Source organism: Nyctereutes procyonoides, unplaced genomic scaffold, assembly GCF_905146905.1.
Source record: "Nyctereutes procyonoides isolate TBG_1078 unplaced genomic scaffold, NYPRO_anot_genome, whole genome shotgun sequence".
Taxonomy (NCBI): domain Eukaryota; kingdom Metazoa; phylum Chordata; class Mammalia; order Carnivora; family Canidae; genus Nyctereutes; species Nyctereutes procyonoides.
The window spans coordinates 37,305,638-37,318,152 of NW_026575134.1; the positions used below are offsets into that span (position 1 = coordinate 37,305,638).

General features: G+C 48.2%; 1 protein-coding gene across 1 annotated transcript in view; it reads right to left on the reverse strand.

Annotated features, from left to right (window-relative positions):
• DTX4 (deltex E3 ubiquitin ligase 4) overlaps nucleotides 1-12,515 on the reverse strand; it is a 34,001-nt gene that overhangs the window by 4,925 nt on the left and 16,561 nt on the right. The window contains exons 5-8 of the mRNA XM_055300987.1: nucleotides 12,104-12,165; nucleotides 10,701-10,853; nucleotides 7,300-7,461; nucleotides 2,773-2,862 (exon numbers count right to left, since the gene is read on the reverse strand). Of these exons, the coding sequence (XP_055156962.1) occupies nucleotides 2,773-2,862; nucleotides 7,300-7,461; nucleotides 10,701-10,853; nucleotides 12,104-12,165 (467 nt within the window). The remainder of the gene's footprint in view (nucleotides 1-2,772; nucleotides 2,863-7,299; nucleotides 7,462-10,700; nucleotides 10,854-12,103; nucleotides 12,166-12,515) is intronic.

Sequence of the window (12,515 nt, forward strand, 5' to 3'; positions counted from 1 at the left end):
TGTCTAGCTTACTTTATGGTAAGAATACAGTAGATCACATACATAACATACAAAAGATATGTTAATTGACTACCTATGTTATTGACAAGGTGTCTAGTCAACAGTAGGCCTTTAGTGGTTAAGTGTTGGATTGATTTCAGCTCAGATCATGGTCTCAGGGTCCTGAGATGGAGCCTTGGGTAGGGCTCTGCGCTCAGAGGGGAGTCTGCTTGAAGATTCTTTCCCTCTGCCCCTACCCCCACTCCCTCCCTCTCTCTCTCTCTCTCTCTCTCAAATAAATAAATAGATCTTTAAAAAAAGTTACAGGTAGATATCAACTTCAGGGGGATGGAGGTCAGCATCCCTAACCCCTGAGTTGTTTAAGGGTCAACTGTCTATCAGTAGAAAAGGACACCAAGACACAGTAAATAAATATGAGCCAAAGCATGTATAATTACAACAACATCTGTCACCATGTTGGTCATTTTACAAATGCATCTTTCATTTAATTTTTATAACATCCTGTCCATACAGCTAGAAGCTATCACCACTGTTTCATGGATCTGGAAACCAAGACTTCAGAATGTTAATCTTTATGCCAGTCTCTGCATCTGATAAATTGCAAAACTAGGACTCGAACCAAGGCCAGTTTGGCTCCAAAACCCAGGCTCTTATTACCTTGCTGTGCAAGAGCCCAAGGTGAGGGCCCCGGAACAGCAGACAAATGAAAGATAAAGGTGAGGAATTAGTGCAAGGGAAGGCTTAGACCCACACTGTAGCAGGTTCTGTATGCTAAGCTGAGAAGACTGTACACTGTAAAGAAGGAAGGGAAAGATATCAGAACAATTTTTTGTTTTTTTTCTACTTTATTTCTTTTCAACAAAAAAGCTTGATGCTAGAAACCGTGCTTTAGGATACCTAACTTGGAGGGGGGCGAGGGGTGGGAGCAGCACCTGGGTGACTCAGTCTGTTCAGCATCTGACTCTTGATCTCAGCTCAGGTCTTGATCTCAAGGTCCTGAGTTCTAGCCCTGCAATGGGCCCCATGCTGGCCATGGAGCTTACTTTAAAAAAAGGATACTTAATCTGGTGGCAGATGAAAGATGAAAGTATTTACTAGGTTAGTGGCGGCATGATTAGAAAAGGAGTCAAGTGGTTTAGCAGGCAGTTCACAGGGAAACTGCCCTGAGTAGGGTGGTAGCTCAGAGCAAGAGTCCACTAATGTGTCCAGTCTGGGTCCCAGGGATCCTGGGTATGTCATTAACACGAGGAAGGAGGCCTGGAAGAGGAGCAGCTCTTGGCAAGAGGATTCAAGTTTGTTTGATTAATTAATTAATTAATTTTTTAAAGATTTTCTTTTTTTACTCATGAGAGACACAGAGAGAGAGAAGCAGGCTCCCTGCAGGGAGTCTAATGTGGGACTCAATCCCAGGACCCCAGGATCACGACCTGAGCCAAAGGCAGACGCTCAACCACTGAGTCACCCAGATGCCCCAGGATTCAAGTTTCAGCAGTCGGCCTTCACAGTGGACATGTTTAGCCAGCAGTCGGGACTGTCAATCTGGGGCTCAGGTACAGAAGTGTGGCTATTGAGAGCAAGGAGGTAGGACGACTAATCCTGACTCCTAATCTAAGGACACTGCACTGGACCCATCTTTATGATGTGGGTGATTTTCTCATTGTTCCAAATTATCTGCTTCCTCCTCTGTAAGAGGAGAACATTTCCATACCCTTTGCCATGTGACCCAAGGGGCCCCTTGTAGGCAGTTCACGCCCTCATTCCTTGCGTGATGCCCATGACTTGCTGGGCTCTGTGAAATGTGAGTAGGAGCATCAAGCTTTCAACGGCAACTCTATTAGCATTGTACCATTCCACTTGGATTCTCTCTTGGTTTGCAGCCCTGTTCCATGGGAAGGGCACAGATCACAGAAGGGCTGCTCCTTCAGCCTAGATTCCAAGACATGGAGTCACATGGAGCAGAGTGAGCGGACTCATAGCAGCTCATGAGATATAAACATTTGTTGAAGTCAGCCTCGGAGACTGAGGCTATTTGTTACACAGCATGACCTGGAGAAAGCTAGCTAAAATCCACCTCTTACCCAGCATTGCCCCTAGCACCCCACAAGAAGGGACCCAACAGCCCCCTAGACTAGTAGTTCTTATCCTTTTTGAGATTAGGCAAGGTTTTGAAAATCCAATGATTTTCTGCCCTTAGCCACAGAAAAATGAACATAAAAACTTTATTCTAATTTTACAATTTACAGAACTACTGAAATGTGACCATGAATCACTGGGAATCCAGAAAGCCAGTGAGTTTTCCCTCTGCCTTTTGGGACAGTTATAGAATACAAAAATACACTAAAAAAATACTCTCCCGCAAATTAAGATCCCTGCCCTAGAGCCATGCCTCTGAAGCTTTAACCTGCTGTCAGATCACCGGAATCTTGTTAAAATGAAGTAGGTTCTAAGGTTCTGCATTTCTACCAAGCTTCTAGGTGTTGCTACTGGTGCTGGTCCCAGGACCAGCTGCTAAGCAGCAAAGCCTGATAGAAGGGATCCTAAAATAGATGAATTATTGCCAGTAATATCCAGGTGAGGAAAACACCCTGCCCCCATCACCCTGCAAGAGAAAAGAATTCTAATCATAGCCCCCCTAACCTAGGGTTACTCAAATACGATCCTGTTACCATGTGCATCTAGAATAAAAAGAGACCCAGCACGGCAGGAAGCAAAACTTGGGGCCCTGTCAGAGCTGTAAATCCTCCACCACCCCACCCAGACTCCGGCTCTTACTTTTCTCCCTTTCTCGCTGTCCGGGAGGTAACAGTGTCGTGGGAAGCCACGGGCGCTGAAACTCTTCCCAGGATTCGGGTGCTCTGGCCCCTGAAAGCAGAAAGACAGACAGTGAGGGGCATTTTTCAAAATATTTTTAACAAAGGGGTGCAGACCATGAGCAACTCAAATAATGATGACAATAATAATGGTCACAGTGTCTAGACACAGAACAGATCCCAAAACTGTGGGAGTGGCGGTTTCACGTATGCGCTGTGGAGTGAATGCCCTGGGCTTGGATTCCGAGCTACCCCCTCCCAGACGTGTTGGCTGGAGCCTTCTCCTGGGGCGTGGGTCCCCATGCCTTAAACAGGGAGGGTATGCATGTTAAGTGTGCTTGACCCCGGTGCACAGTATGAGCACATCATCACCCGTCAGCTATGCTGGCTCTTTTGTTTTACAACGACAGCAACAGCAGTTCCAGGGCTTCTCCAAAGGCTTGGCCGAAACTTAAGCCTAGATTTCCTGGGGCACATGGTGAACTGCTTACCTCTGAAGTACTCAGAATAACAAAAGTGCTTCTGAGCCAGGAGCCCTGCAATCACCTTTATCCGTCTGTCCATCCACTAATGGACATTTAGATTTCCTCCCAGCCTTGGCTCTTGGGAATAATGTGAATAATACTGCACTGAACGTGGCTGTGCAGCAATCCCCCAAGCAGGCAAGCAGTCCCAGGCTGCTTGGGTGGGAAAGAAACTGAAGCAGAACTCAGCCGGGAGGCAGGCATCCTGATCAGGGTCCAGAAAGGGTCCACAGGCCCCCTGAGAAACTCGGGGAAAAGGGAGGGACTTTCTCCCAGTACCACAGCGCTTCCATCCCCCCAACCCCTTCCCGTCCCACCCAAATATTTGTGATTTCTGAGCATCTCTGATCAGGGATGGGTCTGTGGAACCCTTTGGAAAACCCCTTCTAGGTGAAACCAATATAATAATAATATAATATAATAATGATAAAATCACAAACTCCCCGCAGTTTCTCCCCCAGGGAACCGCTCTCAGAAGTGAAGGCGGAGCTTCAAGTTCTCCACCTGTCGGGGAAGCCCGAGCCCCTGCGGTCCCTAGGCTCTCTGAGGACAGGGAGGGACGTGGCACTGGGTGTCCACCTGCTGACCGTCGGGGCCGAGTGCACAGAGTGGCTGTCCTGACCCAAAGAGCTGCATTTCCCTTGACACAAGCTTGGGTTTTCAAACTGGAGGTGCCATGGGCACCTCTACCCCCAGTACCCCCGTCCTTCCTCAATCCTGGAGACAAAGAGCCTCCTGCCAAATAGCTGCCTCTCCCCAAGCCCCATCCTCTCGGACTTCAGTCTGTTGTACTTGCCTCCTTGGCCACTGGCTTTCTCCCAACTCCCTTATGGTCAGTCATGTCTCTACCATCCCAACTGGTTGCCTCCAATCATCCCAGGAGTCTCAGAGGCCCCCACATGCAACCAGATCTCCGCTCTCCCTTGTCGCCAGCGCCTCCTGTGTTCAGGCCCCATGACCAGAGTGGTCTCCTAACTGGCCTATCAGGTCACCCCTCGTTCTTCTCCCGGGCTGACCTTCCTGAAGCACATTCCCAACCACACCTTTCCATGATGCTAGTCATGCCCAGCAGCTTCCCAGAACTCCCCACAGCCTGACAAAGTTACAGCCCTCCGAGGGTTGGTGTCCTTTCAGGGCCTGGCCACAGTCCTCCTTCACTGTCAAGTCTTCTACAACCTTCATGTGCCCTCTTTTTCCTCCCATCCTCCACTTCTGCAAGTTGCAAACCCCAAATTAAACCCTTCCTCATGGGCCTCCAATACCCCCACTTCCTCTCTGCTATAGTTCCACTGTGTCCTCCCACTAAAAATGCTCTCCTCCATTTCTTCATGGCTCTCCAGGCTCTCCTACCATGTGCCCTGTACTAGAAAGGCTCCTCCAATCCTCCCAGACAGACAGACAGACAGACATAAGCTCTCTTCCTTATCCTGACAGGTAGCAAACTCAAGGACTGCCAGTGACCAGCTACTGAGCACCTGAGCACGTTGCCCAGTACCACAGTCTCCACATACAAAAGTGGTCTCTGATCCTTACAAAACTCCTGCACAGGAGGCTCCCAGCTGTACCGATAAAGAAACTGAGCTCAGCCAGGTCAAGTGGTTGTCCAAAGTCCCAGCCAATAAAGAGTCAGCCAGCAGTCAGAACCCAGGTCTATCACCCTTTGGAGACCTTGTGTGGCCTCCCACCATATTTATCAGTGGTGCACACCACACCTTGCTCTGTAGTTTAGTTGATGTGTATTTATTTTCCCTGACTGGCTGGTAAGACCCTCCAGGAAGAACCATGTTTTTTATTGAACTCTTTTACAGATTCTCACACCCTCTTGTTTTCTTTCTTCCACATAGGTGGAAGTACCTTGGTTGTGCATTTATGTATTGGCTTCCTTATCCCACTACAATAGGGACTTCAGGGGAGCATCATTGTTTCTCCAGCACCTAGAAAATGCCCGGCCCATAATCCATCTTCCAGTGTATAAGGGGTGCCTGGGTGGCTCAGTCAGTTAAGCATCTGACTTCAGCTCAGGTCATGATCTAGGAGTCCTGGGATCAGGCCCTGCATGGGGGGCTACCTACTTAGTGGTAGGTAAGGGCCCAGGGCCCCCCTTTCCCCCTGTCCCTACTCTCAGTCTCTCTCTCTCCCAAATAAATAAAATCTTTTTAAAAAAAGAATAAAAGACAAAATGGAAGAAGGCAAGGAGGAGGGAGGAAGGAAGGGTGAACTAATAAATATTTGCCAAATAAATGAAGCCAGTAAATACCCTAGATCATTTAGAAAAAGCTGCAATGTGTGCAGGAAGGAACACATTTGTATTTACTGGTAGGAATGTTGCTCCATTGGTTCCTTAGGACTGTCTTTCAAAGAATCAAAAGAGGAGAGAAATGCCTCCAAAAATCAAAGCCAAGGAACATTTATCAAATTGTAAAATGCAAATATGACTTGACAAAGAAATTCTACTTCTGGAAAATTATTCTACAGATGTACTCACACGCATTCAAGGGTATTCATTACAGCATTATTTGTTGTGGCAAAGGATTGGAAACAATCCACATATATGCCCATCAAATGGAGACTGCAGAATATAAATCATGGTACATTTATATGATGGGTTATCACCCAGAGCTGAGCAGGAATGAGGAAGATACATGGATATGGGAAGATCTACGAACTATATTGTTAATTGAAAAATGCAGGATGCAGAAAGGTATATCTAACATGTCATCCTTTGTGCACAAAGGGGCGGAAACAATCTTCGCTGCACAGGCAGAGACAATCCTGGGGGATACATATGACAGTGAGAACAATGGCAGAGGCTGGGCACAGGAGGTGAGGCCGTGTAGATGCGAGAAAGGAAACTTTTCTTTTTTTTTTTTTAAATAACCCTTTTTTTTTTTTTTTTTTAATGATAGTCACACAGAGAGAGAGAGGGGCAGAGACACAGGCAGAGGGAGAAGCAGGCTCCATGCACCGGGAGCCCGATGTGGGATTCGATCCCGGGTCTCCAGGATCGCGCCCTGGGCCAAAGGCAGGCGCCAAACCGCTGCGCCACCCAGGGATCCCGAAAGGAAACTTTTCATAGCACAAAATTCTCTTAGCCCTTTCAGGCTGCTGTAACCAAATACCACAGACAGGGTGGCTCAAACAACAGAAATGTGTTTCTCACAAGTTCCACAGGCTGGGCCATCCACGGTGCCAGTGGAGCCGGTGTCCAGTGGGCACCCACTTCCTGGTTCACAGACAGCTGTCTTTTCCGTGTGGCCTCAATGCAGGAAGCGGAGAGGGGCGGCCCTGGGAGGTGGGGGTGCTCTGGGACAAAGGCACCAATCCCGTTCCTGAGGGCTCCACCACACAACCTGTGCAATTTCATTGGCTTCCCACCTGGAAAGGAACTACTTGTACTTGGGGTTTCGCTCACCTCTGATGTACACGGTACGTAGGCGACACCTTGGATATAGGCTTTATAGAGTTAGTAATGCTGCAATCAGGTGAGACTTTGGGCACTATCAGAACAGAATGTATCTTACACGCAAGAAGGACAGGAAGGGATGGAATGCTAGAAACTGAAAGTCTGTGTCCCTCTGAAACGAATGGGTTGAAATCTAACCTCCGAGGTAGTGGTATTTGGAGGTGAGGCCTTGGGTGGGTGACAAGGTGAGCCCTCACGAATGGGGTTAGTGCCCGCATGAAAGAGACCCCCTGAGAGCTCCCTCACCCTTTCTGCCATGAGGACACAGCCAAAAGACATTTATGAACTGGGAAGCAGACCCTTACCAGTGAATCTGCCACCACCCGGACCTTAGACTCCTCAGCCAGTAGAACAGTGAGAAATAAATTTCTGTTGTTTCAAAGCCACCCAGTCTGTGGTATTTGGTTATAGCAGCCCAAACGGATTAAGACACACATATCACCTGCAAACATTTAAACTATAAAAACAAAACAAAGTAGCCAGTGGCTGAGAGTGAGCTCACCTGAATGCCAGGAGGGATGCTGTAGATGATCCGGATGGTTTTGCAGTCGGGGTGGCCAGGCAGGGAGTGAGGGATGAGGTGGTACTCCATCTTTCCCGGGGGCTGGGTGCCTGTCTTCACTCCATAAATGGTCTTACACGTGGGACACTGCAGACTCCCATCCTGACGGGACAAGACAGAAACAGCCAGGTTGGGAAACAGTTTTAGAAAGTCCCTCCCCACCCAGTGCTGGAAGGAAACACAAGTAAAGGGACCAGAGGAATAAAATACACCCAAATAAGTAAATTCCACAACTCAGCTCCACACTGGGGGATGTGTTAGACAGATCCCAGCCTGGAAAGGGAGACCAGCTCATTCGGACAGGTTAAATCATTATTTAACTGCTGAGTATCAATGAGTGGGATGAACAACAAAGCACTAGAGAGCAGCCCCTGTCGAAATGCCAAGCATCGGGGGGTGGGGGGCAGTTGGGGGGAGTGGCTACAGAACAAAGTGGTTAAGAGTAAGAACTCTGAAGTCCAACTGCCTGGATTTGATTTTCAGCACTGCCATGTACTTGCTGTGTGACCTTGGGCAAATTAACCTCTCTGGGTCCTTTTTTGTCCTTTTTTTTTTTGACATAACAAGAAAAATAATAGTATCTATCTCTCTGGGTTATTGGAAGGATTAAATTACATAACCCACAGAAAGTGTCAAGCCCTACGTGTTTTATCTAAACGTCATTTGTACTTTAACAATTTCTAAAAAACAAAACAAAACAAAAAAATTTCTGTGGTAAGTCTAGTGTCCATACAGGTTTGGAAACCACTGCTCAGAAAAGAGAAAGCAGGTGGCATGTGTTGGAGTAGATGAAGCTGACTTTTAAGAAAATGATCCCTAAAGAAGAGCTGTGAATTGGCTTCCAAGGAGGGAGGATAAGTTCTGCACACACAGTGAAGGAGGGAGTGAGCACTCGTTATAGCATCTTAATAAACCTTACAGCAGCGTTTATGTCTTCTTTATTTAGGTCTTACCTCATAATGGCTAAAATGGAACATTAGCCTTATTATTATTGTTAAAGATTTTATTTATTTATTCATAAGAGACACAGAGAGAGAGGCAGAGACATAAGCAGAGGGAGAAACAGTCTCCCTTGCAGGGAGCCCGATGCGGGACTCGATCCCAGGACCTCGGGGTCATGACCTGAGCCCAAGGCAGACACTCAACCGCTGAGCCACCCAGGTGCCCCAGCCTTATTATTAGCCTTAAAAACGATTCCCTTCTACGGTAAGGAGAACCGAGGCACAACAGTTAATGGACTGGCCGCTCGTTTAGGCGAGGGGCCCCGTATGTATAAACCCCGCAGCTCCGCACTGCACCAAGGTGGCTGTGTTGGGGGTGGGGGAGAGAGACATAAGAGGCGGTAGCTTCACAGTGGGGGCCCAGTGAGTCTCAGCCTGACTGGGTGGGAGGAGACCTTGTTCCCAAGCTTTCCAGAAGAAAGTGGGTGAGAAGGAAGGCGTGGGTAGGGAGTAACATGTGCAGACACCTCTGTCGCACAGCCCGGACAGGAGCTCTCCAGGACATCTGCCCCATCTCAGGAGGACAAACATCCTCTGCAAAGCTGTCTAGGGACTTGTCAACGAGTCTCTATGAATTTAAAAGACTAACTTGTATCCAGGGCAATGGAGACAGTTACTTCATGTGGTCAGTGAACGGGAACCCAAGGCTGGAGTCAAGAACTAGGGTCTTGCTCAGTGCTCTAGCTTTAACTTGTTGCATGACGTTGGGTGTGAATCACTTCATTTCTCTCTGGGCACTTTTGTTCCCCCCTCTGTGCAAAGAAAATTTAAAAATGCATGCTTCAAAGTATTGGTGTAAAAAGAATAAAGGATAGCATCTTGAGAAATATCTCTGAAGCCTCATGGAAATAAATGCAAAGAGGTGCTAGATTATTCCCGAAAACAGTCATCAAAAAGGGAATGAATGGGCTCAAAACCCCTCTCAGTCCAAAATAACCTCTTAAAATGCAAAGTCCCAGTGAAACCTTTTAACCTAGGGTTGGGAAAGTGAGCATCAGATGTAGACAGGCAGCATCCATCAACAACTAAGCATGAACTCTCTGAGTCAGAGAAAGATCCCAAGGTCAGCGCTATGGGAACTGAAATCACAGGGCAATATAAAGATGAAGGGGGAAAATGTACAGCCTTAATATCAAGGAGATAGTAATTTGAATAATAATGGTGATCATACCCTGTAAAGTAGGTATTGTTTTATTTCCATTTCCAGATGGAAAATGAAATCTCAGACAGATTGAAAACCTTGCCCAAGGTCATTCCATGACCAAGCCAGGGTTCAAGCTGCCTCTCCTGCCTCTACTTTTTCCCACAGCAGGAGAAGTATGGAGCAGCCTTCAAAAGCCAGACTTTTATGGCAGCAGGGATCAGTAAGAAGCTGGGGACAGCAGGGAAATCTCAGACTCTGATGCGATCCAAGCTGGGTCTGGAGGAGCAAGCAGGATTTGAATTCACAGAGATAGGTGAGTGATGGTTATTCCAGGCACAGCAAAGAACAGGAGAAAAGTGGCTTTTTAGTGAAAGCTTGGACAGTGTCAGGAGACAGTTATCATCTAAGGAGGCTCCCCGGGTTCCTGGGAACCAGCCCAATGGAGGAATACCAATCCACCATCAATAATGGACAAGACGAGCATCACAAACAGCCTTCTCTCCTCCAACAGTGGGCTTCAAACAGGCTACCAGGGGTATTTTGGCAACAGTCTCTAATGCCTCTGAAGGGGCAGTTAAGGGCGTTTTGAAATTGTTCAAAGAAAATGAATTATAACTAAAAATCACTAGCCCTGGGTAAAAAAGGCTGATTTGGGAAATCTACCTACACAGGTAGTAATGAATGCCACCGTGGACCCATGTCATGGACCCAGACATGGACCCAAGGACCCATTCCAGAGCCTTCGGGGACTGGAAGGCTACACCTCTCAGACCATCACACCCAGTGTAGAGATTGGGGGCAGTTGGCTAAGACTGGTTTGGCCAACATTATAATTTTGTGGAGGCCTGATCTTGCTGAGAACAGTCAAGATCATCAGTCCTGGGGTGCCTGGGTGGTTCAGTGGTTGAGCATCCGCCTTTGACTCAGGGCGTGATCCCGGAATACCAGGATCCAGTCCCGCATCGGGCTCCCTGCAGGGAGCCTGCTTCTCCCTCTGCCCGTGTCTCTGCCTCTCTTTCTGTGTCCCTCGTGAATAAATAAATAAAATCTTAAAAAAAAATCATCAGTCCACCTACCCTGGGGTGCCTCTGAGGCTCCCCAAATCACCTGGGCTTAACCCCAAGAGGGCCTTTACACTCTTCCTCCTGCAGGGCCCTGCGTGGGCGGTGGCAGCAGCCCCACAGGCTGGCACTAACCTTGTTGCCGTTGTTGTACATGGCAACCAGGCAGTATATGTGGTAGATGTGGCCGCATCTGGACAGCTTTCCCACCAGGTCAGGCTTGACCGTTGGCTGCAGGCCCTTGTAACCCGAGGGGGCCGTGAGACGCTCCATACAGATGGTGCAGTCCTGGGGATGGGAGAGGAGAGAGCAGAGAGGCCGTCAGCTCTCAACCCGGCCTGGGAGGCCGGAGCATCTTCGTGGTGATTCCTGTATGATCGGAGGTCAGGTGCGCGGTCACTTCTACTCTTCTAGAAAGCCCACAAACCGAGGGATATATATATATTTATATATATATATATATGCATACCTGCCTTTGGGAATCTAAATATAGCTTCATCTCACTTTACACAACAGAACAATTGTGAAAATAATTGCTGGGGCTGATGCGTGCTACATGGGGCTCACCGACAAAGCTGTAGTGTCCTCTAGGGCTATGATGATACATGATCCTTTGTGTTCTCCAGTGACTTGTGTAGGAAACGGACTCTGGCTGACAGACCCTTTAAGCTGAATGTTTGCAAAGGAATTTTATCTCAAGTGTACCAGAGGGGCTGCTATTTCTGCTATTTAAGTAAGTCTACAAGGGGATTTTTCAACCGTGGCATTGCTGGCATTTGGGGTTGGAGAATTCTTCACTGAGGGGGCTTTCCTGGGCCCAGGTGGGCCAGTGCTTGTGAGCATTCCCTCTCCCCTCCAGACATGCAAAAATCCCCTCTGGCTGAGAACCACTGATCTACACTGAACCCATTTAAAAAGTCAGTTCCTTGGAGGGTATTATGCTGAGTGAAGTAAGTCAATCGGAGAAGGACAAACAGTGTATGTTCTCATTCATTTGGGGAATATGAATAATAGTGAAAGGGAATATAAGGGAAGGGAGAGGAAATGTGTGGGAAATATCAGAAAGGGAGACAGAACATAAAGACTCCTAACTCTGGGAAATGAACTAGGGGTGGTGGAGGGGGAGGAGGGCGGGGGGTGGGGGTGAATGGGTGACGGACACTGAGGGGGACACTTGTCGGGATGAGCACTGGGTGTTATTCTGTATGTTGGTAAATTGAACACCAATAAAAATTAATTCATTAAAAAAAAAGTCAGTTCCTATAGCTTATAATACTTTCTTCTGAAATTCAGACTGTTGACAGTAACATAGTTGAGAATCAATCAGCTCTTTCCTGAACAGTGGCTTGAGGGTAAGGGCTGCTGTCAAGGGGTGTCTGCAGCTCCAGACCACCAAACCTCGGACCAGGGCCCTGGGTCGGCTCTGACTGGCTCTGTACCAGTCAGGACACACACAGCTGCTCCCGCTGCATCCTCCGGAAAAGCCCAGCAGAGGAAATGCCTGTGGGTGAACCCCGCCCCGCTTCCCTGCGACTCACCTCATCTGGTGGGTGCCGGACTTTCTGCAGATACTTCTTCAGCACTTCTTCTGGGGTTTTACCTGTGGGGGGGACAGGATGGTTGGTGGGCCACCCAGACAGAGATGAGGGATCAAACAGCCCTGTCAAGCCGGGCATGCCAAACAGAAGAGTTATCACCCAGGCTCCAAGCAGGAAAGAAGAGGAATCCATTCTGCAATCGGATTTAAGAATCCGAAAGGGACTCAGCAGATGGAGGAGAGAGAGAGAGAGAAAGAGAGACAGAGGTGTCCAGGGAGGTGGGAGGTGTCTGGGCCTGTCTTTACGTCCTGCAGTCTTCCCCTCCCCCCCCACACCCGACATCCCCCGGGGGCCTATTTTCAACAAACCCACTTTCCGAGTGAGATAGGCTGAGTGAGTTTGTCTTCCACAG